Source organism: Anser anser (genome assembly GCF_964211835.1).
Source record: "Anser anser genome assembly, chromosome: 2".
NCBI classification, from domain to species: domain Eukaryota; kingdom Metazoa; phylum Chordata; class Aves; order Anseriformes; family Anatidae; genus Anser; species Anser anser.
Genome location: NC_139721.1, coordinates 121345362 through 121358185, shown reverse-complemented (window position 1 = coordinate 121358185; position 12824 = coordinate 121345362). Strand labels below are relative to the sequence as shown.

The following is a 12824-nucleotide window of genomic DNA, read 5'->3' as shown; positions in this document are numbered from 1 at the left end:
TGTTGTTATTCTGTTATACACCCAGTTTATTTCAAAGCACAAGGAGCTGAATTAATAACTGCTGTGCTTCTAAAGCACTGTCCCCTACTGCTAATTTAGTTTGTGGTTTCTTCCCCCCTCTTTCAGATATTTTTTCATACAGAGTAATTACTGTGGAAGTATGTTGCTTTTCTTTGTGGTCTCATCTTGTGGATTTTAATCAGATTGTTTCATTTTAATAGTAGCTTCTACTGTCCTGGCTTTTTTCCTTACAAATTCCTAAATTCCTCGTGCCATAGATTATTGCTCTTTTTTTTTTTTGCATGGAAAGAAGCAGCCTTGGTTTCCTGTAGTTTAACACAACTAGGTAAAGCAGATCCCAATTAACAACAAAAGCATATGAAAGTGGATGCTAAACTATGTCTGTGGCACTGTCTCTGCTCACATCTCTATTTCCCTTTGAGGTGTTTAACCCTAGAGATGGTCTCATCTGCAGTGGCCTGTAGCAGTTACTGGGGACCTGCTCTGTGGCAATGGGTCATTTGGAAGAAGCATCTTTTAGTCAAGTTCTGCTTCATTTTCCTCCTCCCTTGCCTGTCTTACTTTGGAATCTGTAACACATCTTATTTCTTCTAGGGCTCCCTAGTGCCTGGGTAACTGCAACCAGCAGCTGTCTTGCTGGCTGCTTTGTGCAACTGTTGTCAACTTTACAAAGCCGCTAGCATGTTCCTTGCTGAATGGTCCCTTCAGGTTTGCACGCTTATTTCTGCCTTGCTGACTTTATTAGCAGCAGTTTCCCCAGCTTAATTACAACTTCTCTCTTCCCACTGTCTAGTAAGTTGCAGAAACATTTGGATGAACCTCAAATGAGCCTGAAGGTAACAGTATGCAAAACCAAATAAGTGCCCTTAAAAGTAGAATAAAGGTCTCTAGATGGTCTGAACCTTGCTTATCTTTGAAACAGGGTACCTTTGAAGGCCTGTTAGTTTCTAAGAATACATTCTTATTACTGGGGGTTAGATTTACAATGTACAAAACAAAGAAAAAAAAGATTTTAATTTGGACAAGGACACCATCTGCAGTCACCAGATGCAGTTATCAAGATTAAATTGCAAGATTTGTCACTGATTATGCTGGTAATCATTGAGGTGATCAGTGTAATTATCTTGAGATCAAGAAGACGTTTTCTCTGATATGATACTGCAGAATTGAGTTGAAGGAGCATCCATCATGAGCTACTGGGTAGAGTCAGGATATGGCTCAAACCAGTCAATTTTCTTATAAACTTGGATCATGTTCTTTTATAATATGGGAGAAAAATATATCATCAAATATAGTGAAATTGACCTTTTATGTTAAAAACATTTTACATTGGATTCTATCAGATTTGTTGAAAATCTGCTGCAGTGCCTAATCATGAAAGGCATCAGTGCATTCAGTTCATGACCAGGCTGTAGAATAGACTTTATTCTGGGTCTTTTTATTTGGAAAAGATAAAGTATTTCCATTTCAGATTATTTCAACCCTTAAGAATATTTTTTTCTAGTGTAAATCATCTGGAGAATTGGCTTGACTGCTGCTGGAAAGGGTTTTCTTGCTAGAACAGAACAGTTGGTGTTACAGAAAATGTGACTGAGAATTGATGGAATATGATCCTAAACGCTAAAAATGGTTTTGAGTCTAATGCACACTAATAATTAATCTAGAAACAAATTATATGGCTTTGGAGAACACTTCGGACAGTCATTTGTCTGTGGTGGAGCATTTCCCTTAAGTGTCTGTAACATGGTTCTTCGTGTACTTATACAGTAGTAAAAAAAAAAAAAAAAAGTCCATTTCACAGATATGTTTGCTGAGGAGTGACCAGCTTATCCTGAGCCTTTGTTCATTCTTTTGTAGACCATCAAGCCAATTTCTTGAAAAGACATTGATGAGCAATGTTCAACAGCTGATGATATTCAGCTTGTTTCTTATATTTCTATTTTTTTGCTTACTTCATGTTGATGCTACCTATGCACTATAAGTATATGTAATGTTTTGGTTCCATTTTCAAATGGCATAGGTAGGCATACAGAATGTTGTTTATATTTCCCAGTAGGGTGTATTGCTCAGAGAAAGCATGAGAACCCTTTGTAGTCTAAATCATCTGAAAAGGATGCAGGCAATAACTGAGAAAAGTAGGCAGCATTAAACATCGTTGAAAACTCAAGGGATGGTGACATTGGAAGAGTAAAACCGTATCCATTCTTTGTTAGGGCTTGAAAGAAAGAGAACTAAGACCATCCCTGACATCTGTTCCTTTAATTTCCATCAAGCGTATCAGATTTCATTCCAAGGAATATGTTGCCGCAGAAGACTTCCAAGAGCAAAGCATCTTAGGAAAGATAGGAGATAATGGCTAATATTTTTCTTGTCATTGATCTGTTCTTAATCTGCTAAGCTTCACACAATTATTTATCAGCAGAGAATTATAAAATAATTTCTGACGAGATGAAAAAGGAGAAAAGTCAAATACATTTTTTACAATGAACCCAACACATCAATCTTAAAGTGCTGATTCATTTGCCCACACAGTATAATTAGGTAAGCTGTTAATCCGTAATAAAGAGTGATACATTTGGTGATCTCACAATCAGAAAGTAATTATAGCTTAAAATGTTCATTTGGCTCTCCTTAACCATTCTATTACTCTGTTAAGAGAGGGTAAGATCTATAAACCTGTACCTATACAGTATGCTTCTGCCACTAGAAATGTTTTATGATGAGCAGCTATTAGGAAGATGTCTATACTGGAAGGTTTTGGGGAACAAAATATTGATGTTCATTCTGAGTGCTGTCTTGAGGGAGAATATTATAGTTTGAGTACATTTGGTATTTCATTAGAAAATGAATCCATTATTTAATTGAAGTTCAGGCTCACAGTGATTAATCATGACATTTCAATTATTCACTGAATCAGTGATCTTTTGCACCCCTTTTTTCTCACCTCATTTGCTGTTGGCTTCTATTCATTTATTTCTGTTACTGCTTTAGGATTTTCATTGTGCCATGCTCTGAGATCCTGAAAGTCTTCCATTGCTGGAGACTTTCTTTTGAGAATTTAAATCATCTGGAACCTTGCAGGCTGCTCTTGGCATCTCCCTGGTTTGCTGCTTATAGCATTGTGACTGCCTACCTTCAAGGTAGCTGTGGTGAGAAACAGCCAGGCAGCCGCACTGCGTTTAAGGAGTGCCAGGGAAAGACGCTTGAAAGATGGTGGTTGCCAGCACCCTGGCTCCAGAGACTCGACGCCAGATTCTTGTTTCGGATGCTAAATTGAATTCCCTGGCAGTATCCTGGAGCCAGAGAGAGGGCTGAGTTGTCCAGCTTGGAGTGTATGCACAGCTAGTGAGATTGCCCTTGACTGCAGCGTGCCAGGATGCCTTCCCCTCCGACAATACACAGGCTGTATTTTTATTTTTTTATAGGTTGTGTTGTTTGTCTGGAGGAATTCACTTGGTACCCATGAAGCTTGTCTTTCTGTAGTGAGCAGGCAGCACAGAAATCAGGAACAACTGCTGTGTTCTCTTTTGGGTCCTGCTGCTCCTGCTCAGCTCCAGCTAGCAGTTATCCTCACTGTCCAGCTCTTGGAGCTGCCAGGCAGACAGGATTTCACGTTGGTTTTATCCTCCAGTGTGCACAGACCCTCTTAGCCTCCAGAGGTTCAGCTGCTCGCAAAGACAGCATGCAGGTGTGCAGGACAAGCCAGTGTGTAGCTTACTGGAAGGTGTGTACTAACCCATAGCTAAAAATTAATAGGATGCATGGAAATAATTCTTCCTGTGGAAATCTTCCTGTTTTGATTCTTTGTAAATAAGCCATCTGCAGCTGGTTGGGAGTAGTGGTGGCAAATCTCTTTGGTTCAGGTAAAATTGTCCTGTCCTTAGTTCTTCAGCAAACTGGAGTGTTTAGATGGGGGAATCACCTATGAATTTTAGCCTGTAGTCTCCAGCTTGTGCCTATCTTGTTAATAGAATCACTGCAGGATAATGTTTTTAGATATAAGTTAGTGTATGGCATTATGTGACTATATTAATGGCAAAACAAAAAAAGAAAGGAGTACAAAGACATAAAATACAGCCATGTTTGGATGTGGAGAGTAAGGCTCGTTTGTGTGTATGCAGTAACAAACTGACTGGCATTACAGGAATATGAGCTCAAGGAAAACACTTCATTAAAAAAAGGAGTATTTTCTTTGTCAGTGGATATTTTGAAAAACCTGATTTAAAATAAAAGTATTTGATATGGCAAAGCTAAGGCCCATTTTAACAGAGAAACTGGTGACTAGATTTATCAATGAGCATGTCTTTTCTATATACCAAGACAATCAATGTCTTCAAGACAAAAAGCTAACAATAATGTCTGATGTTTCAAAGCTATAAAACATCTCTGTAACTGACTAGAAGTCAGATAGAACAATAATCATGCTACAGTGTTCCCTTTTAATGGATTGTTAGTTATAAAATTTTAATATTTATTCAACTTGCAAGTTTGCTGCAACAGATACCTAAGAAATTAACCCTATAGGAGTCTTTATTTCCTGGGCTTTCCTAATTCTGTACGAGACTTCCACTGTTAACACATAAGAAGTTTGTTACAGAAGTTTGTCAGGAGTTGGACTGGGCTTTGAAAGTTGTGCCTTTTTTGTCGGGATCTGTTGAAGGCTTCTAGGACTCACTGAAGCTGAGAGTTCCTTCTGACGACACTAGAGCTGTACACACAAATATAAGCAGTTTAGTTTCCTGTGGGGGCTGTACGGTTCATATGCGAGGAGGGCGGGCGGCACCATGACATGTGCAGCCCATCTGCAGCATAGAGGGCACACAGCTGCTCACAGGGGTGCCTTCGTTGTTAGCGGAAAAGCTGGGGATGATTGCGGTGGATTCTGTGATCCCAAGGAATGTGGAGCTCTGTGGTGCACTGTGGGGTCTGTTCTCAAATGAGGACCGTCGATGAGGTCTGTAGAACAGACATGCGTACCCGGACCCTACAATCCACAGGTTCTTCAGAAATTGGCTAGTGTGTAATACTTCCACATTGTTATTTCTGAAGGTCAAAAAGTGACAGAACAAACAGATTGAGTGATCATTACACAGCCAACAGGCCACCCCTGTGGCTGGTCTGTTGGCTTCTGTCTTTTTCCTCTTGCCATTCTTGCTTGCTGGTTTGAGCATATAGGCTCCAATAACAAGCAGTTCCTCTCTAATCTTGGCACCTTCAGTAATAGCAAATACAAACTGTGGGCCCAGATGCTGAGCATCTCTGGTTAGCTGTGATCCCACTGACGTTGCTGGAATGAGAATTGCTATCTTTTTCATTAGGGGATCCAGCTTTGATGACAAGAAGAGAGATTATTCTAGCACATTATTGATAGAGAAAATGGAGCTGCTATCTCCGAATTTCCTTCACAGTGAGACATGTGTGACATCCAGCTCTCCTTGCACACCACGAGGATGGTGTAGTTGCTCAAATGCCAAAGACGACATAATTTAGCTTATGGAATCTGCACAGATGGTCAAGCCTGAGATGGAACTATCTCTTGGCGTAAGAGATCAGCAGTGAAAATCCTTTGTAGCCAGACTTTCTGACCCTAGAATCCACATAAAAATCTGTAGGGGTCTGACAGTTACGCTCTCCCTTTCACACTGTGCATCCAGGCTTGACTCCACAAGCTTGCCTTGTCCTTTGCCCTCACCATCTTCCCCCAGGATCCAGTGCTACAGTAGTTGATCCTAGTATCACTCGTATTTTTGGGGCAGGACAGCAATCCCTCTTATGCTGGGCATTTTGCATGCTTCTGCCTTTTGTTTCTTGTAACTCATTTTGTGTCATGCCTTTGTATTCCTGCCATGTCTTTGCAGCCTTGAGCAATTTCTGAACCCACCCGGGGGATAAAAACTTCTTGTACCTCTGGGATTGTATGTTCCCCATTGGCAGTGCTGCACTCTTGTTCTTGGGTTTGGGCTCCAAGAGGGTGGGTGCAGCTAACTGACCCCTCCAGTTTTCTGTCAGATAACTGTGATGAGCCTATCAGGGCCTGGAGAAGGAAAAGGGGAAAGAGAGGGACACTGCACAGTGGGTAGGGACAGGGCTATGATAGGGAGAAGCATGTTTCCTGATGTCTTTTGTGCTCAAAAGGAGTCTGTGCTTCCAATGCAGCCTGATGCCATAGCACATTCTGTCTTTTTTCTTGAGGTCCCATGACAACACATCCCAAAGAAACAGACTTTTCCCAAATTTATTTATGCAGTTGTTATTGCTAGAAGAGCACATTTTGCCCAATGTCTCTGGTAGTTGGGTTAGGGAACTAGAATGGCTTTTTAGGATCATATCTTTCTCCATTTACCATTCTCTGCTTCTTTGTGAATCATTATGACAACAACAATTAAATGTCCTCCCATCTCCTATCACTGAAGTGTCTGTACAATCTGTGGTCTACCGAAGGCCAGTGTGGTATTGACTACAGAGAGCTGATGATGACTCCTTCCATCACTGTTTGACAGCAAGCAAGAGGAGCGATTATACTGTGTGTGAGTCTGGGGGCCTTATGTTTGCATGAACCTGTATGATACAGTTCTACAGACTTCATGTGTGTCCCTCATTGCTGTGATTTAGGACAGGAATCATCCTATCCGTATGTTTATATTAAATGGGTCAGGTCAGCCTTGTCTTTATCTTGTGAGATCTTGCCTATGAATAAGCACAAGGAAAAGAGCGATATTCTTGATCCTTCCTCAGCAGAAATGCTTAGGAATTTTTGCTTGGGTAGTTTTTTGTAGTGCTTGAAAATAATCTTTGGAGCACCTTACTGCAATCTAGATACACAATGTATGGAGAAAGAACCTGATGAACAATCAGAGAGTGAGTTTCTCCCTCCTCCCATTTGGAAGGTGGAAATTTCCAGGAAGAGTGTCATTAACAAAGGGTTCCAATGACTTCATCTCGGTGGAGATGCAAGCTGATCCTGACAGCTGGGGAGGCTCTGTGTGTGTGTTTGAAATACTGTAGGACAGCTCTTAAGGCTGATTTTGGTCTCTGCTTTAGAGTACTTGGCAGTAGCTGGCTTTAAAGTGCAAGGGACTGGCAGCTGCTTCTCTCTGACTTTTAATGGGGGCAGAAGCTATGTGGAGTGCCAGTGACAAACTGCTTGCATGTGTATGAGCACTTGGGTAAAGACTGAAGAGCTGCCACATAGACTCTGAAAGTGTCCACTCTAAAATAGAAAAAAAAAAAAAAACTATTTCCCCTTGCCTTTCCTCTTCTCTTTTTTTAGGTCAGGTATCTTTAGCTAAATATGCGATTGATTCTCTTTTTTTATATGCCTTTTGTTGTCTTAGTATTGTCCAAAAAAAATTCTCAGTCTGTTTCAGTGTCACTTTTATGCTGTTCTCTGTGATCTTTATAACATTTCCTTTATAGTGCTCTGAAGGCACAATAGCATAAATTAATATTGAAAGTAGGGTTGTTATGGCCTTTCTGTGTGACTTGGCTAAATCTGCAGGCCCTTTTTTCCAGATGAGTAGTCAGAGGCATTACTACTTCTTTACCTCACTAAATTTGTGTGGGAAGGAGTTATTAATTAAATACCTGAATCAGTAGTATCGCAGATGCTAAGTACTCAGGTGCCAAGATACAGTCTACACACCTTGCTTGCTGGAAAGGCAAACCTCTGCAAGTACCTCACACCTGGAACTTGGTACAACTCTCACTGTATATTAAGAGCAAATGTGCTTTCCTTGAGGATTACAGGCTGTGTACATTTTCCCACACTGTTGGATGTTTGTACTGAGTGAGTGGTCTTGAGGGAGCATGAGAAGAGGAAAGCTTGAAACCAGTTAAAACTGCAAGACTAAAAAATTCTTTCTTGTCGTCTTCACTCTGTAGTTTTATAGCCTTGCAGTATTTGACTTATATGTTAGGTTTTCTGTGTGTACTTGTATTTTAGCAATGTACACAAAATGCCTTTTTAAGCCTTGCTGTTATCTGTGCTTGTAGTATTGCTGTCTTTTCCCTGTGCCTTCATTTACTTTTTATTTTATTTTTCCATGTTTTTTTTTCTTTATTTGCGGACTTCCAATTAATTCATATGTTTATTTTAATTCTGTCTTCCACCTCTTTTTCTGAAATCCTTAGTTTTTCTGTTTTTCTCTCTTGTCCTTGTTCCAACCTTCATTACCTTCTATTTTATTTAGTGTGTTCCAGGCTGAGAAAATTCAATAGATACTCAAGAAGCCAAAAATCTTCCTTTTGGCATTACAAAAGGTCAGATCCTAGTTCTCTTTTGTATTGTTGAAGTTGGTAGGATGCCTGTCAAGGAAGTGCTATGTATTGGTTTGTTGGTGGAACCCAAACCACAGATATCCCTTGGATCAGATACTCTGATTGTGGAAGTAAACAAAGCTCTGTTTCCCTCGACTGATACTGAGTCCCATTGGAATGCTTCCAGTTAATTTACTGAGAATTTGCTGAGCTTTATTCTTGCTCAGCTAAGTTTTTGTTGGCTGGATAGTTAATTACAGGTTTAAACTCATATTTGCTTTTAACAACTTAAAACAGTGGGAGTTTTTCTCCCTCTTTACCCATTTACCAAGTATTCTCTTATGAAGATGCATTGCTTCATTAAACATTTGCCTGCTCAGTCTGTAATGATCCTACTCCTTCCACTCTAAACACATTAATACATTGAAGAAAAAGAGCTTCACTTGTCTTCACTGGGATGGAGACATTCCACATTGTCTTTGGTGCTTGGGGCTTCTTTGACACAGTATATTTGGTGGCATAGCTGTGCTATGGAGGTCTCAGCAGGATCCACGGTGTAATTTCAGGTTGGCACATGGACTTTTTCCCACACTCTTGTGCTCTTAATGAACATTGTTGTGCAAAAAAGCTGAGTCTGGTAGCATTGCCATGGATTTTAGTGTCACATTTCTGATGTCTGGACTGATAATTATCTAAGTCTTAGCAGTTCCTAAAGATAGTTCTGATAGATTCATAACCATGTCACTGATGCTATCTTTTGCTGTTGAAGGTGCTGGTACAGATGTAGAGAAGGTTATATGCTAAAACACTCTATCTTTTGGGTATTTTTTTCATCAGGATTTTCATAGTCTTTTTTAGCCTGTAAGGAAGTGAAAATTATGTTTAATCCTCACAATATGGTGAAAACAGCAGGATTTTTATGCCTCTGCAAAATTAAGCATTGGAGACTACTGCAGCTCTTTGCTCTTTTACCCCAGTCCATTCCTGCAGTATCACTGGTGGAAAACTGCTGTGTACGAGTAGTAGGTGATGAGACGATCCCTACTACTTCTGCGATGGTGAGTTGGACCGCACTTCTACTCTTTCAGTGCAGCACGGTAGCAAGGCACATAAATGTGAAGGGAAAAGAAAATAGGTGGCTGTTTTTTTGTGGGGACAGACCTTCTTGCCGCAGCACCCAGGGCTGTGGGAGGGAGGAGCAGATTGCCAGCCTGGAGCTGCCAGAGGGAGCAGCTGCCGCCTCCAGCTTGGCCTCCGAATGGGCTGCACATTTTAGCAAGTACTTAGCACTTTTGATCAGGCTGGGAAAAAACAACTTCTGTAGCTCATCTCCTACTGTAGCAGATTTCTGTCTAATCTGAAGACCGGACACTGCAGTGACCCAAGAGCCATAGGGAGAGATGGCACAGATGCACTCAGTGCAGTGGGCTTCTTTTCTGTAAAACCTGTTTCACATGTGTCATGCAGGGCTCTCTGTTGGTTGTGGAGATGCTGCCTCACCTCCCGTTCCTCACAGGGAGCTCTTCAGCTCTTCGTGCTGTGCTTACTTCCCTTGATAATGGTTTTGCTTTTCCAGGGTTAACTTCACAAGAGAAATGGCTAACAACTTCCTTTCTTTTTGAGAAAAGAATGAAACTTTATGGTACAAGATCTCCGTGTTACGGAGCCAGAGCATAAACTTTATGTTTAGGCTCTTGGGCAATCTCTCTTTTGATCAATAAATATGTTGAAAAGTGGTGGTGATACAGGAAATTGCAGTGAGAGGTGGACTTTTGTCATTCCCAAGCCATAGCATTGGACTAATCACACATAATGTACATACTCTCAAGATGTTTTTTCCTGTGGGGTTGCTGACATACTAAACCTCAGCAAAAGGGCTAAATAAAGTGTGCATTATGTGTTTGAAAGATTCCATGACATGTTTAATCCATGTTACTCTGATGTGCCAAAAAATGCAGTTAGTATATGAATTCTGCAGGCAAATATAATTGCAATACAATTTCTTCTTCTTCCTGTACAATTACACACATCCTCCCTGCAGGGATGTTATTGTTCAGTGGACTACACTGTGTGTATGAAAAAAAAAAATCATTTATATGTAAATATAACATGAAAGCTGCAAATATCCAAGCTGCTACAGAGACAAAGGGCATGCACATGAAAACAAATGGACCTGGTGTGGTTAGAAATTCATAGTTTACCATAATAAGGGAAAAAATAAATGAGGTTTTCTTTGAAACCTTATAGGTCAGCATTTTAGACTTTTGTATTTGTGTTCCAATTAAAGAAGAAAATGGAAAAGCTTCTGGATATTTACTATTTTTAAGCCAAGTTGCAAGTAGAGAAGAAGAAACACTATTTTTCATATGTTCTATTAGCAAATTAAATGCCATGAAAAAATTTTTTTGATTGGCTTGCACGTAGTTTTATGTGAAGTTTGCTTGGTTTGGGGATTGAGTTTTTGGCAATTGTATTTATTTCTTTTTCTCCGTCTTAAATGTAAAGAAAATTTTCAAGAAAAATGGTAGTAGAAATTATTTCCGTGGGTCTTGACAGTAGCTCACAAACTACTATGAGGTACAGGAAATAAGCATTCAAAAGCAAGAAGGAAATAGGGGAAGAAAACAAGGAGATGATGGATTTTTGTGGTGTCTTCTAACATTATTTGGTTTGCGTAATTTTTTGTTGTTTTAAGGTACCTTAGAAAGGAAACGCTTTAACTATGATTTGTACTTAAAATAACATAAATTATTTTTAAGATAAGTTTACATTAATCATCACAAATTCCTCACTTACCAGTCACTTGCTGGAGATCCAACTCCTAACTCCTGCTAATGCACCTTCTACTTTAGCAAGGGAAAATGTAATTTATTTTTATGGGTATTTTAGAAAAGTCTGCTTTTAAAAACAAACCAGTGCCTCCTCTAATAAGTATTAAAACCTGAACCTGTGTAATTTGTAATGAGCATAGTCTATCCTCTTAAAAGTGTCCTAGGGATTTATGTACTAAACTCAGATTAATGCTAATAGGAGGTACCTGAATAAATACTCTGCTGCACTGATAGCATAATAGATCATTTATTTGGTATTGCCTTTCACTTTGCCTTCATTTATTTCTATTTTTTTAAACCAAATCGGGATTGGAGTTTATGGTATAAGGAACTTCTCTTCCTCTTTGCAGGTATGCTTTTAAGAAGAGTATTGACGATGAGGAAGTCCCTACGTTAGTCATTTTTTGCTAATCCCACCGAAGAAAATGAAGCCACACTTCAGCTTTGCCGATCCTTTTCCCACCACTGTTGGCTGAATGAGAAATGGTTGTGTGATTATGCTGACACCCCAGCATGCATTTGGTAGACCTGTGGCTAACTCGTTCCCTCTCCATGTGTCTGCTCTTACAAAGTTTTGTCCTCATGATACTGTGCTTTCATTCTGCCAGTATGTGCCCGAAAGGCTGCCTCTGTTCTCACTCCGGAGGTTTAAATGTCAGCTGTAGCAATGCAAACCTCAAGGAAATACCCAGAGATCTTCCTCCAGAAACAGTCTTACTTTATTTGGACTCCAATCAGATAACGTCTATCCCCAATGAGATTTTTAAGGACTTGCACCAACTGAGAGTCCTCAATTTATCAAAAAACGGGATTGAATTTATAGATGAACATGCCTTTAAAGGGGTGGCAGAAACCTTGCAGACTCTGGATTTGTCTGACAACCGGATTCAAAGCGTGCACAAAAACGCTTTCAACAACTTAAAGGCCAGAGCCAGAATTGCCAACAACCCTTGGCACTGTGACTGCACGCTGCAGCAGGTGTTGAGGAGCATGGCCTCCAACCACGAGACAGCCAACAACGTCATCTGCAAGACCTCCGTGCTGGATGAACATGCCGGGAGACCTTTCCTCAATGCTGCCAATGATGCCGACCTCTGCAACCTTCCCAAAAAGACTACCGATTACGCCATGCTGGTCACCATGTTTGGCTGGTTCACCATGGTGATCTCATACGTGGTTTATTACGTCCGTCAAAATCAGGAGGATGCAAGGAGGCACCTTGAGTACTTGAAATCCCTGCCAAGCAGGCAAAAGAAACCAGATGAAGCCGATGACATTAGCACTGTGGTATAGTATTCTGAATACAATGACTGCCTTTGCGATGGAAACTAGATTTGGATGACACTAAAACCAGAGGTTTACTTCTAACATTCATTGTAAACATTAAGACTTTTTTTTTTCTTTTTCTTTTTTTTTTTTTTCTCCTGTTTAACTGAATTACGCCACTGTTGAGCTTTCTAACAGAGTTTTGTCTGGGTGGTATACTTTAATTATTTCTCTGGTATCCTAAAGCAAGTGAATTAATATGTAAACCTTAGTTTAGACCCATTCCACTATTTAATAATGAAATTTATTTTTTTAATTTAAAAACCAAATAAAAGCTTAACTTTGAACCATGTAAAACAGAGTAATTTATTGATCAGAAACCTGTCTGGTGCCAGAGCGTATTGAGTTTGATCAATGCTCGTGAGGTAGAAGTTGAGAGCGATAATGAAG

General features: G+C 40.0%; 1 protein-coding gene across 6 annotated transcripts in view; it reads left to right on the top strand.

Annotated features, from left to right (window-relative positions):
- Positions 1-12725, top strand: part of LRRC3B (leucine rich repeat containing 3B) — a 234364-nt gene extending 221639 nt beyond the window's left edge. For all 6 annotated transcript variants that reach the window (XM_083825933.1, XM_083825930.1, XM_083825932.1 and 3 more), the window contains one exon: positions 11459-12725. In XM_083825933.1, coding sequence (XP_083682059.1) covers positions 11622-12401 — 780 coding nt within the window. In that variant the 5' untranslated portion in view covers positions 11459-11621 and the 3' untranslated portion in view covers positions 12402-12725. The remainder of the gene's footprint in view (positions 1-11458) is intronic.
- Positions 12726-12824: the final 99 nt, after the last annotated feature.